This window comes from Canis aureus, chromosome 1 (genome assembly GCF_053574225.1).
Source record: "Canis aureus isolate CA01 chromosome 1, VMU_Caureus_v.1.0, whole genome shotgun sequence".
Lineage (NCBI taxonomy): Eukaryota > Metazoa > Chordata > Mammalia > Carnivora > Canidae > Canis > Canis aureus.
The window spans coordinates 26009473-26027244 of NC_135611.1; the positions used below are offsets into that span (position 1 = coordinate 26009473).

At 38.8% G+C, this 17772-nt stretch overlaps 1 protein-coding gene across 5 annotated transcripts in view; it reads right to left on the reverse strand.

The window, feature by feature from the left end:
* Nucleotides 1–17772, reverse strand: part of STX7 (syntaxin 7) — a 62457-nt gene that overhangs the window by 34711 nt on the left and 9974 nt on the right. For all 5 annotated transcript variants that reach the window (XM_077893376.1, XM_077893367.1, XM_077893357.1 and 2 more), the window contains one exon: nt 460–529. In XM_077893376.1, the coding sequence (XP_077749502.1) occupies nt 460–529 (70 nt within the window). The remainder of the gene's footprint in view (nt 1–459; nt 530–17772) is intronic.

Sequence of the window (17772 nt, forward strand, 5' to 3'; positions counted from 1 at the left end):
GAATGGGTCACGGGCACTGAGGGGGGCACTTGACGGGTGAGCACTGGGTGTTATTCTGTATGTTGGCAAATTGAACACCAATAAAAAAAATTTATTATAAAAAAACATTGTACACCTCAAACTTAAAAAAATCTAGTCACTGAAGAAACGGTTAGGTATGAGAAGTAAATCACATAAACAGAGAAGCTTAGAATATCATTTTTCAAAAGCCATCAAAACAACCTATTCAAAAAAGTATAAGACAACTAACTTTTTTTTGCTAGAGTAAGCCAGCTCTTTAAAATAAAGAAAAACATCTGCCTACCTTGAAAAGGGAAAAACCAATACAAAAACTTGTACAAATAAAGGAACTGAAAAATCTTACTACTTTTCCATTGTTTCTCCAGTAAACATAACACTACATCAAAGGAATATAACAGTGGGGTTTTTGGGTTTTTTTTTTAATTATTAAATACTTACAGCTGTTGCCTCAGTTCAGGTGAATCTTGAGGTGTTCCAAGTTGATTCAGACTCCTCTGTATTTCCACAGCTATTTTGATGGAAAGATAAATGTATAATTGTTACAAATGTTAGAGCAACAGAAATTAAGTTAGAAATCAGTACAGGCAGGGATGCCTGCCTGGGTGGCTCAGTGGTTGAGCGTCTGCCTTCAGCTCAGGGCATGATCCTGGAGTCCCGAGGTTGAGTCCTGCACTGGGCTCCCTGCATGGAGCCTGCTCTCCCTCTGCCTAAGTCTCTGCCTCTCTCATTCTCTCTCATGAATAAATAAATAAAATCTCAAAAAAAAAAAAAATGAAATTAATACAGGCAATTGGGCAATTAGAAAAAAAAAACCCAAAGAGATGAAAAGAGAACATTAACTGAGAAAAAAATGAAAAATAAGTGGTTTATTGAAATCTAATTAGCTACAATAATGAATTAATTTTCAAGAGGAAACTGTGTGGGACGATAACATGTGAAACTGCACTTATGATCCGAAAATACTATTTTCTGCTCTAGCTCCTCAAAACATTTACAACAATGGCACATGGACTTTCACTTAACTCTACTGGCATAAAAACTATGAGGAAAATAATTGTAATAGTTACATAATTCAGTGGGATACAAAGTGAATGAATGATTGCTAATAAATGAGGGAGGAATAATAGAGATGAAACAAATATTTTATAATTTTCCATGTAATAAGGGATCTAGGCAAGTGTCAAAGAATGTAGAAACCATAGGATAATCACAGATTCTGAAATTATTACCATATGGGTGACATTAATTGTAAAAGAACTAACTTCATTTTAGATAAATTAGTTGCTTAAAACAAATGATCAGGTGGCTCAGTTGGTTAGCATCTGATTCTTGATTTTTGCTCAGGTCATGATTTCAAGGTCTTGATATCCAACCCTAGGTTGGGCTCCCCACTCATTGCGGAATCTGCTTCTCTCCTTCTGCCCCGCCCCCACATTCATGTGTATGTGTGCTTTCTCTAATAAAATTTTAAAAAATTACAAATGATCAAATTTTTTTGTTTTTAATTTTAGAGAGATGGGGAGAGAAAAATAGTGGAGGGTGGGAGGGCAGAGGGAGAGAGAGAATCTTAAGTAGGTTCCATGCCCAGCATGGAGCTCCACCCAGGGCTCAATCTCATAAGAGATCATTACCTGCCAAAATCAAGAGTCAGGCACTGACTGAGCCACTCAGGGGCCCCAGAACAAATAATCAAATTTAGCAGCACCAGTGAGAGAAAGTGGCATGATAAGCTTTCTGACATGATGCAGTGAAAGTCATAATATGATCTAAGTATTTTTTTTTTTTGCCAAAATGTTTAACCTGAATCTAATCATGGGGGGAAAAAAGAGCCCAGACCAATCTAGACTGCAGGATAATCTACAAAACTGGTCTGAGTTTTAAAAGATGTCAATGTCACAAAAAGAGGAAAGAAAAAAAAAAAAAAAAAAAAGACAAGGCCGGGGAGCTTTCTAAATTAAAGAACTAGGGCAGCCTGGGTGGCTCAGTGGTTTAGCGCCACCTTCGGCCCAGGGCATGATCCTGGAGACCCAGGATCAAGTCCCACGTCAGGCTCCCTGCATGGAGCCTGCTTCTCCCTCTGCCTGTGTCTCTGCCCCACCACCCCCAAACCCCGTCTCTCATGAATGAATAAATAAAATCTTAAAAAATAAAAAATAAATAAAAGAACTAAAGTGCCCAAATTACTAAAACACCCAAAAGGCAAAGTAGGATTTCTGAATGGATTCTAATCAGAAGGAAAAAAATGCTATAAAAATATGGGCAACTGAAAAAACTTGATTTGATTTTGAAATTCAAATTCAGAAAGAGATATTAAACAAAAGTGGAAAAATAACTGGTGAACTCAGGTAAAGGATATATGAAAAGTTCACTGCACTATATTTTTCTGTAGGTTTAAGATATTAAAAATTAAAAGAGTTAAAATTCAGGCTAAGCACACAGTCCAAAGTCTACAAACACTGCAGTTTTATAAAAAGATTATTATTCACAAATGGGAAGGTCCTATAGCTTTATGCACGTGTGCAAACAAATGTCAAATACAAGATGAAAATCCATCTCCAAAGTAAAGAATTTGCACATTTCCAAGAACTACAGAAAAATGATCCAGCCCACCATTCTTTTTATTTTAAATGAGTGGTTTATTTATATAGCTTAAATGTTTTTAAACAGTCACTACTTATTTATGGGATCAAGGGAATAACTATATCCCAAATTCAGGATAACCTTTGTTCATTGAGGATGATGTAATGACACTGCTTTCAAGTCGAAGCTGAAAAATATAAATTCTGGAAAAGAATCATATAGCATACAGCAACTATTAACCATTCACCTAGTTTCAAAAGAATTTTTTTTTTGCCTTTTTTTTTTTTTTTTTTGCGGGGGGTAGTAGATTTTTCTTTTGTAGAGCAGAGAAATTTTGTTTGCTTTGTTTAACTTATGACTGCTTGCTATTAGTTTTATACTTCCTTTGAATCTCAATAGGTTTTCTTGGATTGCCTTATAGGAGTTTAAAGTTTTTATTTTCAAAAATAAGTATGTCAATAAGATAAACTGTAGCATGACCATTTATCTCATCTCTCGAGGGTTCTTGTCATTTAAAAAAGTCGTATTATGTGAGAAAAAAATGGAAATTTGATAAATGATAGCAGGAAAACTGATTACCATTAGAAAACTACCTTGTGTTAGCAAAATAAATCTGCAATTATTAAGCTGAAACCATTAAACTGCTACATGAAATGATAACATAAATTTATCATATGACTTTTTTATGATCTTGGAGTGAGGAATAAAATATCATTTAAGCATGATATTAAACTAAAAACCATGGAGGAAAATATGTCAAACTTGACAACATAAATAATTTTTAATGTGCTATGCAAATGTGTATTTGTATTACAGATATACATTTAAATAACGTGTATGTGTGAAAGCATCTGCAGCATATGAAGAGCAAAGGGGTTAATGTCCCTAATACAGGGGGAAAAAAACACCTCCTATGAATTGATAACAGAAAAATAGTCCAGTGCAAAAAGGATAAAAGACGTCATCATGAAACTTACAACAAGCAAATACACATAGGAAATAATTAAATGTCATGGATAATCAACTTTTCATATATCAGAATGGTACAAGTTAAGAGAAATAAGCAAGTAAAGATACAATCAAAAGCCTTAAAAACAAAATGCAGAGACATATATAAGAAGGAGCAATATCCATAATATATGAAGAACTAGAAATAACTAAGGAAAGTGAGACAAGCCAGTAAAAAAAATGGGCCAAAAACAGGGACTTAAATATTACTCACTGAATAAATGAATAGCAGTCTTGTTAAAAAGGAAACAATGGTATACCAGATAACAAAATGACTTGAGTTGTCCACTAGCTGAATTAGGTGTTTTATTATCTTGTTGGTGTATTTCTTTCTATGTTATGTGAATCAGCCTGTCCCTTGCCCCAAGTCCTACAGTACTTTTTCAAAATTATAAACTAGCTGTGGTGTAGGAATAAAAGCCATTTATATAGGCTCACCAACATTAACTTCCCCTTACTCAGACTATCAGGATTATTGATAATGCCATGTACCAATTTGCAGCAATAGCAACCAAAAGTAAATATGTGATACGGTACTATTCTTGGGGTTATTAGCCAGCCACCCAGTGACATGATAATTATGCTTCTTCCATCTTGAATGAAGCGGAATTTAAATTCACTAAAATAGTGATTATGGATTTTGTTATGCTTCCTCTATTCCCTTCCTCTGTGCTTCTACCAGCTTCCTAATCTGTGCATTAGTCACAATCGTGGTTCTCCACACATCAGAGTTTCTGATTCAGATATCCACTATACAGAGAAAAGAAAAAGGACAGATCTTCCATAGATAATGGAGTTCACTGGTTTGCCAGTACTCCATCATCTAGCAGCTGTTGGACTCCTAGAATGTTTACTGGCCTATTTTAGACTCAGTTATGGTATCACTTGGGCGACAGTATCCCAGGAAGGTAAAGCTCTGTCCTATGGAGGATCTTTATGTTCTCAAAGAACCACCACTCCAGGATGCTGTTTTACTCAGAACCAGGAAGAAAACTTAGATTTGGGAACTCTGTGGTCAAAATGAAGAAAGAGACATTTCACGTTTACATCTCAATCACCCATTTGTAAATTTTCTTCCACACTTGGGAGTTTAATTTAGAGACAATATCCAAGCAAGGGATACAACTATGTTTCTACCTAAGCAGAAGCTGAGATTCCATGTAGCCATTTGGAGCCAGGATAGTATAGTATCCACTGACTTAACTGCTAAGGGGATGTAAGAGTGTGCCCACACCAAAGTGAGAAAGAGGAGTGGAAACACCTCCTGGGAGATTAACTGGGAAGAACCTGCTAATGCTATCATCTTTAATCATCAAACACATGAGCAGAAGCAACAAGGACAGGGTGACTCCAAACAGAATGGCTACCAAAGGAGACAAGATAATTAACGTGAACTGCAGCTTTGTTTCTAGCTGTAGAGCAACAGCTGTAGCACCTGTCAATGTTTTCTTCCTTTTCCGCAATGTACTCTTTAGATGTTGTAACTATTTGTCTTTGCCCTTGCCCATATCCTCAACTGTTTTATAAAGGGTGTGCTGTGGTGCTTACACCTGCTCTCTGGTCCACAGGCTAAAGAGTACGTGATTCGTGATTCGATATTGCTGGAACAGAGTAATGGACTGGAAGTCACCCTTGAGACTTGGTACTGGATGCAGAAATTCTGAATAGATCTTGGTTTTCCCCTTTTGTGGAGATGGGAGAAGAATTCTTGTGGTAGAGAGAGCAGCACAATGTCAGGCAGGGGAATTTTTTTAAGGTAATTTACAGGAAGGAAGGAAGGAAGGAAGGAAGGAAGGAAGGAAGGAAGGAGGGAGGGAGGGAGGGAGGGAGGGAGGGAGGGAGGGAGGAAGGAGAAAAGAAAAAAGAAAAGAAAAGATGTTTGCTGTAGGAAACAAAAGGGATGAACTATAGTGAGTATTTTTTTTAAGGACTTTATTTATTCATGAGAGATCCAGAGAGAAAGAGGCAAAGACACAGGCAGAGGGAGAAGCAGGCTCCATGCAGAGAGCCTGATGTGAGACCCGATCCCGAGTCTCCAGGATCATGCCCTGGGCTGAAGGCAAGCGATAAACTGCTAAGCCACCCAGGCTGCCCTATGATGGGTATTTATTTTTGGCCACCTAATACCTAGAACTTTTACTTACATCCAGATCTTCTCCGTTATATCATGACCACTGAGAAGGATCGTCACAGATCTGTCTTAGGGGGAAAAAACCTGGTGGTTAAAGCAGCAAAGCTGTTCTAAGAGGCTCTGCATTTTGCTTACCTCCACTTTGTGTAATACAGGTGATTAACAGTAAGAGACCTACTAGCAATCACAGAGAAAAGGAGACTCTTCAACAAGCCTAAATGGAGGTGGTATTTGTAGTGATTTCAAACTACAGGGCACTTCAGCTTGGCAATTCAAATCTCTAATACCATATTAGCATATAAATTAAAATAATTAAATTATTTACTGTCTCCCTGACTTGAAAGTAAACTCCTTATAAATGTAAAAATTAGTCATATTCATTTTTGTACCTCTAGAACTCACCACGTGGTTGACAATGAATATTTGAAAAGCTGAACCAAAAAAGGGCATTAGAAAGATCAAATCTTATGTAAGAAAGGATATGTATTTCTAAAAGGATATGTATTTCTAAAATAAAAGGCACAGAAGGGAGTAAGATAGGTAAGTGTGCTCAATTATTCATCATTCATACAAACATCTGCTGAGCACCCACTATGCATCTGGCACAGTGCGAGAGGTTTTGTACATTAACACTGATTCAACTGTGTTCCTTTCATTTCTATAGCTCTAAACTTGAGGCTCATTTAAAAGTTACCTGACAAAGGGCCTATGGAAACATAAATCTGAAATTACTGAATCAAGTTTAGGAGAAATATTATATGGCATTAGTTTGATCCCATTTTATAAACAAAAACATTGAGAACCAGACAGAGTAACTGACTTGACCAAGAAGTCAGTTACTTAATAGAAGAGCTAGGATTAAAAATGTAGGTTTCTGAGTTTACAAAACACTATTTTTCAGTACACTACAAGGGCTAAAAGTAACAGATTTTTTAAAAGATTATTTCATAATATAGGGGTATGTTTGCCAAAGCAAGTAAGAGACAAGTAAGCATATGCTATACTTGGAATAAAGAATTGAGCTGTAGGTTTCGTGGCCCACCTGTTGATCTCAAGGATCCTTCAGCCTGGCTGAAACTGATCAGGAAATAAATGCCTGTTCTTTCTTCAGGTCTGATGAACTGGCAAGATTCCAGAGATATCATTTTACGTGACTAGTGTTACCCTTTCATATCCAGGTCAGGAAATTATGGCCTGTCTTGTACAGCCTTCCAGCTAAAAATGGCTGTTACATTTTTAAAGAATTAAGGGGGGAATACAACAATAACAAAGAAGCAGTAGAAGCAAGGGACCAGATGTGGCCACAAAGCCTATTCACTATTTGGCCCTGGCCAACCCCTGTTCTAAATTAGGGAAAATTGCTAAAACTTTATATTTGCAAACTCTGACTCAGTATATTTGAATGTGTTAAAAGTACTGTTACTAAGCCTATGTGGTACAATATTTAAGAGCTTGCAAATTGTTTTTTACCAACCAGGCATGTACACGGAGTTGAATTTCTGCAATTTTCAGGAAGAATACATAATAAGTATGTCACAGGTGCTGGTTATTTCAACTGCTGCTCTTTTCACATTATTTTAGAAACAGAATTACAGTTACTGTGTCATCTACTGGATGAACAATACTGTAGAGTAAGCACTGTATTGCTACCACTCTATTATTTTACTAATCTCTAGTTTTTCACTATCTCCTAGTTCTTATTCTTCTGGCAAATAAGAACAGTAGGATAGCGGCCTGTAGGATCTTTTGCCATACCCAAGTTGACCATATTAAAAAAATGCTTAAGAAAGATGAGCTTATAGAGAGAGAGATAAAATAAAGTCTCTAGAAAGATGACAAGCAGGCTGGTGATGTGAAAAAACTGATTACATTCTTAGTTTCTCCCAAGTCAGGCTCTTTATGGCCTCACTTCATTATCAATAGTCTCGGGTATTGTAAACGTATAGGATAGTCATATTCAATTCTAATCGGCATATGCCCAACTTTGAAGGAAAGAACAATCTCATCAAACATGAAAATTAAGGAACAAATTCTTTACATAAACATAAACAGTGTCTTGAAGAAAAATTCACCTACTACAGGGAGGTAGGATTAAATCAAGATGTACTTCTACAAGAATATAAAGACCAAATTATTTTTGCATTATCTGCAATTTTGAACTATTTCTTCCATTGCACCTCTAGAGAGGTGACTCTAAAGAATACATCACACTTTTCATAACATAAAGAGAACACTATTTCCTACACCTCCAAAAGAAGGGTGCATTATTTCCTTAAAAACAAAGCAGTCCCCTTTCCGGCCGTTCCCTTTCAGTACCACAGACCTACTCTAGTCCACGAGGGTCTGCTGCCATCTAGTGGATTACTTAAGAGAAAAAAAAAATGCTTCATTGCAAAGAGTATTTTTTTTTTTGCCATGAAATGGTTGGTTGGTAGGTAGGGACCCCGGAACTGTTCCAAGCGGTCAGAGCGCGGCTGTCTGTGCAGTGAGGGTGGCTGGCATGCAAGGGTACCTGAGCCAGCCCTGACAGGCACACAGAGCCCTCAAAGAATTATCTCCCAAAACCAGAACACAACACAGCTATGTTCTCTTTTAGCACCAACCATCTCTGTTGCTCAACCCCCAAAACAACTCAGAATTGTGGCCTGACCTGGAAACCTGGCTTCACTTCTTCCCCACAGCCAACCTGGGCAGTTTACCCACCCTCCCCAGGCTGTCCCTGCCTCAAGAGTTACACCGCAGAAAATCACCTCTTTCTCAGTTATCATTAATTTCAGCTGGGAACAACTTGCACTGGATATTGTAAGAAAGAGCTCAATAAATGGAAGCTCATGGTGTGAAGCGGTTTACGTCTTTCTCCTCAAAGTCAGAAATGAACAATAAAAAAAATTTTTTTTAAGAGTGAGTGAGCAGAGGGGAGGAGGGGGAAAGGGAGAGATTATTTTTTTGTTTTTCTTAGTATTTTATTTATTTATTCATGAGAGACAGAGACAGAGGGGCAGAGACACAGGCAGAGGGAGACGCAGGCTCCCCGCGGGGACCCTGATGCGGACCCGACCCCCAGACTGGGATCACGCCCCAAGCTGGAGGCAGACGCTCCACCGCTGAGCACCCCCCAGGTGCCCCAGGAGAGTGGATCTTAAGCAGGCTCCCCACTCATCATGGAGCCCAACACAGGGCTAGATCTCACGACCTAAGATGATTACCTGGGATGAAATCGAGAGTCGGGCACATAACCAACCCCATGTGCCACCTAGGCGCCCCAAAGAATATTCTTATTAACATATCTTAGCTAACTAATGTTAACTAATGCTTTGGGAGGAAATTTTATAATCTTTGATATAGTCACTGCAGAGATGATGATAAATATCAAACGAACTGATACAGAATAGCTATATCCTTTAATTAGAATGGAAGAATTAGCTATTGCCTGACAGTGACAACTATCTGGCAGTTACGTACAAATGATATAATTGAAACTGAACTAGAAAACAATGAAATGTTAAAAGAAACAAATTCTGTTTTAGCCTCCACTCTTTTCTTATCTATCAACCAATTCCTTTATTTGCTTTAAAGGTTGGTTTGGATTACTACAGCAGATGATATATATGAAAACATTTTGAAATGGCATAGGCTTAAGAATGAAAGATGCTATTACTGGTAAGTTTACTAGGATTCAAGTTAGAACCATGTGGTCACTTTCATTACACAGTACAAGGTGCACAGTAGATCTTTAAAAAAAAAAAAAAGTATTGAGTTGAAGAAAAGTATCAACACAAAAAGGTTCTGAGAAAAAAAATGGAGTGAAATGGAGTGTATTTCACAGACCAAAAAAAAAAAAACGAGAAAAGTGTAGTATAATTCTAAAAAGCACAACTGGGAAATCCCCAGAGAATCTGAAAGACAACTACTTGGGCTTTTTTCCAATATGCTTTCTATCTCATGCTCTGTCTTGTGACCTGGATAGGCAGCTTATCTTCTTTGTGGATAAAGAACTGAAGCAAACTGTGGAGAAGAGAGGGAGTAAGAGGAAGATGAAGGATCTTCTAAAGGATGAGTCTTGAGCTGAGACTCCACTATGGAGTCTGTGCCTCCAGAGGCCAAGCCCACTGGTTTGCTGCACTCTCCTTCTGGAATTACCCTAGCACACCTGGAAGCACAGCCTCTTCCACAAAGTAATCTCAAATTCAGAACACACTGAACACATTTAATTTTAAATTTCTCATTGGTTTTCTCCCCAAATATTTCGAAGGTAGAAAGGCATACAGATTAACAAAGTGAAAATGTAGGGTATTTTAAAGCTATTGTAGATTAATAAAGAGGTAAATCTGAGGGCATGGTTCTTAAAGTACAAAATCAAGCCATTTGAAAACTGTATGTAAACAATACTCTGGATTTCTAAGATGGCTGGAACATTATAAACTCTCTTAGCGAAGATATACAGCGTGAACATTTTATCACATGGACTTACTAGTTTACCTACTCTGAAGAAATCTAGAATCAGAAGTCACAAAGGCCCAGAGGTGGATGCAGCCCCTAAAGAAGGTGATTTGTTTGAGCAGGAAGCCCAGGCAAGGACTTGCCAGTGGCCAAGCTCCCAGGCTTCCTGGTCCTCCTTGATGAGCTGCTTTCCTGCCATCCACTGAACGGTCCAGCCCGTTCATTCTCCTTCTGCTCCAAAAGCACCTCCAGTTTGTATGGCAATGATCTGCAAACTACTACCTCACTCTTAATTCATGATCAGTTCCATGTGCCAAGACACTGCTACTCAGATGTCATTAAAATGGATTGAGAATGGATTTCTGCTCCCTACAGGGACACAGGGTAAGTCTGTTTCTGAATCTTCCTTCTTCTCCTGTCTTGAAGCCACAGAGAACAGAGGGGGGGAAGAAACAAAACTCATAAAAGTTTTGTTTGCAGAGAAATGAGGACAATAAAAACTTCTAAAATATATATACATGTGGCCAAAAGCAACAGGAAAGAACAGCTCCTGAGTGTGAAGCCATATGGGTCAGGTAGGGAGTAGGGGGCTGCAGAGCAGTGTAAGAGCGGGACAGCTCCAAGACGTCAGCAGCCAGTACTCCCTTCCAGAAGAGGATAAGCACACCCTGCGTGGGACCAGGAGAGGGCTGAGAAGGGACTGGACACCCTCGAGGGGGAGGAGGTGGAAGGAGGCTGGGCCATGCCCCAAGCCGCTGGCACTGACCTGGGAAAGTACCATCTTTCCCTGGGAGCAGGCAGCCGCCTTACAAAAACGGTAGCTGTGCATCTTGGGGTCAACACAGTGACGGCGGGGGTGGGGGGGTATCTGGACATGGGGGAGGGCCCTCCGCACAAGACGAGGTTTCGAGAGACAGAGGGGGAGAGGAACAGTGCCCCGGGAGCCAGACATAGAGCCCCTGAGCAGAGACTGTGCACTCCTCCCCCACAGGGCTCCCCGGCCAGGAAAGCCGCTCATTCCATTCAATGACCGAAAAAGAACCGACAGAGCAACCACAAAAAGGACCATAACAATTGTGGAAAAGAACAACAAAATTCCCTTTGAAGAAAACACAGCAGGAAAAAACGTGGCCACAAAATGGATAGGGTGAAGAAAAAAAAAAAAAAAACACAAAGTGGATAGGGTGAAAACTGCAGCCCAAAATAGTACCACAATTTTTTGAACTCAATGAGGCAATTAATTGTACTTTTAAAGTGAGAGCACAAAAGAACTCTTACACCAGCCAGCTAGATAAAAGGGACTTGGGAAGTAGGAACCTGCGGAAGTCAGGAAAGAAAGCGAAAGGCAAATTCAGAAGGGAAGACTAAGTGACAAGGAGCACAAAAAAGAACAGACACAGAAGCCTGGACCCCGTCACCACTACCCACTGCAGCTGTGAGCACATTGCGTGCTTCGGCCACACCACCTCGCCTGCTAAGGATTTCAGCTCCAGGCTCAGGGTCACTCTCTATTCCTGCCTCAATTCTCTGTGATTTCAATACACATGTTGATGATCCTTCCGCCAACCTGGCCTCAATTCTTTGCACACTCCTCCCCAAAGATCTCGTTCCCCATCCCACCTTAGTCACATACTCAAGATCATATCAAATATTTGCTTGTTGCCAGTAACCATAACTCTCCCACCACCTTACTGTCACACATCCTATTTACCACCCACCACCTCCTGTATGTCTTGCTCACTCTCACTGGTACCCTGGCTCCAACAAGGAACCCCAGACTCAACAGGACCTTCCACCCTTTGGTCCCACCACTCGGCCACTGTACCTCACACAGACTCCCTGTACCCTCATGTCTTCAGTCACCTCCTCCCCAACTTAAACTCTATGGTCAGTCATCCTCTTTACTCTCCAGTACATATATATTATATATATATCTTCCTCCATCCCCTCTCTTCATTTATCTTAACCACCTGACAAATCTGGAACTATAGCTGGAGCCCACGAGCCTCCTCTGTCACAACAATGTGTTGCATGGAATTTAACCAAATCTCTGTGTGTTTAAAAGTTGGAGAACTTACCACTATACTGCCTCCACAAATTAATCCTTCTGAGTTCTATGTAGATCAAATAAATGTGAGGCTAGCTGCATGATAAAATTCTCATATCTATGTTTCCACACTCCACTTATGTAAATGCTCAAAACCGTTGTTCTACTTGGAATAAAAGCCCGAGTCCTTACAGTGGCCCACAAAGATTAACCCAACCCCAACCCAGCTCCTACTCTCCCTTCTCTGTGCTCTGTGCACACCGGCCTCCTCACTACATCCCTAAAACCCTAGTTCTGCTCCCACCTCAGGGCCCTTGCACTTCTTAGTCCCCATCTAGAACATACTTTCCCCAGATACAAAATATCTAGCTAAGATAACTAATGAAGGTGGCTAAACTAAACAACAGATTTTCCATGTAGATGAAACAGCCTTATACTGGAAAAAGATGCCATCTAGGAATTTCAAAGACAGAAGTCCATGCCTGGCTTCAAAGTTCCAAAGGACAGGCTGGTTCTCTTGTTATAGGCTAATGCAGTTGAGGCCAGTGCTCATTTACCATTCCAAAAATCCTAGAGCCTTTAAAAATGATGCTAAATCTACTCTTCTTTTGATTTATAGGTGAACAACGAAGACTGCATGACAGCACATCTGTTTATAATATGGTTAATTGAATATTTTAAGCCCACTATTGAGACCTACTGTTCAGAAGAAAGATTCCTTCAAAACATCACTGTTCATTGGGGCACCTAGGTGGGGCAGTCGGTTAGGCGATGGACTGTTGATTTCGGCTCAGGTCATGATCTCACAGTTGTTGAGATCAAGCCCCGTATCCGGCTCTGAGCTCAGCGCAGTCTGCTTATCCATCTCCCTCTACTCCCCTCCCCCCATAATTGCACAGGCTCTCTCTCTCAAATGAATAAAATCTTTAAAAAAATATTCTTGTTGGGGATCCCTGGGTGGCGCAGCGGTTTGGCGCCTGCCTTTGGCTCAGGGCGCAATCCTGGAGACCCGGGATCGAATCCCACGTCGGGCTCCCGGTGCATGGAGCCTGCTTCTCCCTCTGCCTGTGTCTCTGCCTCTCTCTCTCTGTGTGACTATCGTAAATAAATTTTTAAAAAGTTTAAAAAAAATATTCTTGTTCATGACAATGCACCCGGTGACCCAAGAGCTCTGATAGGGATGTGCACTGAGATTAATGCTCTTTTCATGCCTGTTAACACAACACCCCTTCTGTAGCCCATGGATCAAGGAGTCATTTCAACTTTGAAGTCTTATTTAAGAAACACACTTTATAAAGCTAGAGCTCTCACAGTTACTTCTCTGATGGATCTGAGAACAGCAAATTTAAAACCTCTGAAAACGATTCACCACTCTAGATGCTATTAAGAACATTCATGATTCATGGGAAGAGATCAAAACATCCACATTCACAGGGGTTTAGAAGAAGTCAATTCTAACCCTTATGGATGACTTGGAGAGGTTCAAGAGTCCTGGGAGGAAGAAACTGCAGATGTGGCACACATACCACGAGAACTAGACTGAAATGTGAAGCCTGAAGATGATATGACTCAATTGCTACAATTTTGTGATAAAACTTCAGTGGCTGAGGAGCTGCTTCTCGTGGGTCACCAAAGAAAGTGGTTTCTTGAAATGGAATCTACTCCTGATAAAGCTGCTGTGAAGACTGTTGAAATGACAACAGAGGACTTACAATATTACACTTAGTTGGGCAGGGTTTGAGAGGACTGATTCCAATTTTTAAAGAAATTCTATTGTAGGTAAAATGCTGTGAAACAGCATCACATGCTACAGAGAAATTTTTCATGAAGGGAAGAACCAATTGATGCAATTTCACTGTTGTCTTATTTTAAGAAATTGCCACAGCCCCCAACCTTCAGCAGTCACCACCTTGCTCTGTTAGCAGTCATCAACATCCAGGCAAGACACCCCAGGAGCAAAGAGATTATGACTCCCTGAAAGCTCAGATGTCAGCATGGTTTAGCAATAAAGCATTTTTTAGTTAAACCATGTACATTGTTTCTTTAGACATAAAGCTATTGTACATTTAATAGGCTATAGTATAATATAAATATAACTTTAGATGCACTGGGAAACCAAAAATTTAACTTAATTTATTGGTTTGAAACCAAATCCACAATACTTCCAAGGTATGCCCATTGTTAAAAGATACTAATTCTACACCTTTTAAAGTTTTGTGAATAAAGTAGGATGTACTGGCAATACTACACAACTAAAATCACTGGATGTATCTGGGCCATCCTGTCAGCTCTCCTCTCAAGCCCCAACAGCAAGACAGTGCTCTGGGTATTCACAAATAAGAGGGCCTCAGTTGGCTTTTTAGCTAGTCCTTTTCACAGTCCTCAATAAGAAAGTAATAGTCCACAGGCTAGGAGGGAATCTTGTTGATGTTTGTGGGCATTCTCTTGGACTTTAAATGGGATAATGACCAAGCTATTACAGAGAAGTAGATGGCCATACCCAATACCAGTGACACACTACCACAACAATGGTTTCTTCAAATAATGGTCAAAGATAATGACATTCCAACAAGAAAAAAGACTGGGAAAAATAAATGTACCAAGACTTACAGAATACTATTTTGTATGACTTTAGGCTCTTCCAAATAAATTCACAGGCAAATTCTTTAAGAACTGCTTTAAAAAAAAAAAAAAAAAAACAGTCTGGAATGAGTATAAAAGGCAGTGACTCTTTAACGGAAAATACTGCTCACTAATTGGTGAAAAACAACAAAAAAAGAGAGAGAGGTGGACAATAATTGTCAAAACCATTATAGGAAACCAAAACTAAAAAACCTAGCCTAATATCTGCTGTCTGGCTCCCACATCATCACTGAGCCAACTAAAATGTACAGATAAGCAGCACCACGGGGCAGTTGAGAAGCCGTTACACAACCAACCACAAACTTTACTGTAGTAAAAAAGAAGCTACTTTGTGATATACAATTACTGAGCATATTGCATATGTTTATAGTGAAAAAATCTAATAATAATTATAATGTTTTTACATACGGGTATGGAAACATGCATGAAAAATTTTTATCATATAATCAGCATCACACTTTACCTACACAGAACACACAGGAGGATTCATGTGTGGAGGCAGCATAAATGGTAAGTTCCCCAACTTTTAAACACCTAATGTGAGGATAAAATGCCCCTGAATAGAGGATTGGTTAAATGATGCGTGACACATTCATATAATGGAAAATTATTCAGCCAACACAGAAGAAAGAAAAAGTAAGCAGGAAAAAAATGTATAGTATGATATCATTTTCATAAAAAAATGAAAGAATATAATAATGTGTAAATACTTTGTAGCATTAGATTCACATTCCATCATAAACAGCACTCATATTAGGTTGTGCAGGAAAAGCCACCAGAAAGAAGAAAAAGTTGTCATACTCTGTTAAAATTCTCTTGGATAAGGCATTAATTCCCATACCTATCTCTGTGCTTTGTCAACAACCTAGGCATGAAGAAAACCACAACAATGAAATCAAGGCTACTAAAGTTTTTCTCTTCAAGGGGAAAAAATCCAACCAAGTATTTTCAGATGTGTGATATCAAAAGTAGATACATCAAATCGTGTTTTAGGAGGCAAGGGGAGAAGAGAATAAGTTTTCAACTCCTTTTCCTCCATGAACTGCCTTCCCAACTACCGATATCCACCAACAGACTGCACCTCAGGAAAAAAAAAAATCTTCAATTCCAGAGTAAATATACAGTTCTAGTAAATTTATTAACTTCTCAGGACTGCAGTTCTTTTTTTAAAGAAGTTTGTTCTGGCACCAAAAAAGAGAAGTCGATGATACTGTTTCCCTTTTGTTTAGTCATGTATTGACTAAAACAAGTGTTCTCTTCACCAGATTCTAATGAACTGTATTTATTCCCCCTTTTTTTTCTGTATTCATTCTCAAAAGTAACAAAAGGACTCACAAATTTATATAGACCTTATATTTCATCTCAAAGTCCTAAGAACCTTATGAGGGCAAGAGGTAAGCACTGATCTTTTTAAATAAATAAGGAAAGTACCCATATAGAATGAGAGCTAATTACAACACAAAGAAACCAATATTTCTGCAACTCTAAACAAGTCTGTGTCGAACTAATCTAAGGAGATAAATGATAAAAATGAAACAATGAAGATTCAACATTTTCCATAAACATTTTCCAGTCACCTTCTCTTAAGCTTTACAGTATGTTCAAGTTCACACATTTTATGCCTCCCCAGAAGGTTCTGCTTTCCCAAATCTCCTGGAATGAACACACATGCACATAAGACATGCTTATACATATTTTAGCAGAAAACTTCTGCACTCATAAATTTGGCAGAGTATATTTATCATTGCTAATGGATCGAATTTGTTCATTTTCCACAAGCTAACTTTTAGCCACTCTTTCTCTTTCAGATTATTGTTTTTAAAAAATACTCAAATGCCAGCATTCTCCTTAGCTTTGGTGGTAAGACTTACTATGTGTACATACGGGAAAATTTTATTTCAATGACTATGTTTCACAGTCAGCTGTTGATATTTCTACTCATCAATTTCCTTCAATTCATACCTTAATGCAGACACAATTCACACCAGAATCCTTCATGACTGCAATTCTCCCTTCTTCTAATACTTAGAAATAATACCTAAGTCTTAGTGGAACTTTAGCTGGTCTTGTGAATTTCAAGTATGGAATTTTAAAAGTATGTGTTATGGATCCAGATATGGCAATTGGTCTCACAATAACACAGAGAATAATGCTGTGTATGTTAGAAGAGCTTTCAACATTCTTTAAAACTCTGGTTACAACTATAGCCTGTTAAAGTCAAGAGACCACAACCTAGCCCATAGGAAATATATGTAAGAAAATCACGTCCTAGGAAGTACAAGAGCTTACTTAAGGTCACACTGCTATCAGGATCCAATTTCAGGAAATGTGCAGGCACTCACATAGACCTGGCTTAATTAGAAACCTTTCCTGTTGTCTCATTGATTTTCCTAAATCAGTGATATTCTAAAAAATCTGATTCTGATCAGGGAATTGCAATACAAATCACAGTGAGATAGAACTATGGCTAAAAGGGGTAAAATTTAAGGCTGTAAATGCCAAAAATTGGCAAGGATTTGAAGCAAAAGGAACTCTGATATACTGGCTGGTGGGAGTACAACCCAGTACAATTACTTTAGGTAACCACTACAGGTAAACATACACACACCCTACATGTTAGCAACCTCTGAAGTACATACATGAGACGAACACGTAAAAATGTTCAGCATTGTTTATAATAGCAAAAAACAAACAAAAGACCCAGAGACACTCCAAATGTCCATAAACAGTAGAAAAAATAAATAGATTGTGGTCTGTTTGAATATAACATACTGCTTAATAATGAAAACAAACGACCTACAGCTATATGCAACAACATGGAATTACACAAAACATAATGCAGAAAGAAGTCTAACATAAAACATGATGCTTGACTCTATTAAAGTTAGGAAAATGGAGTATT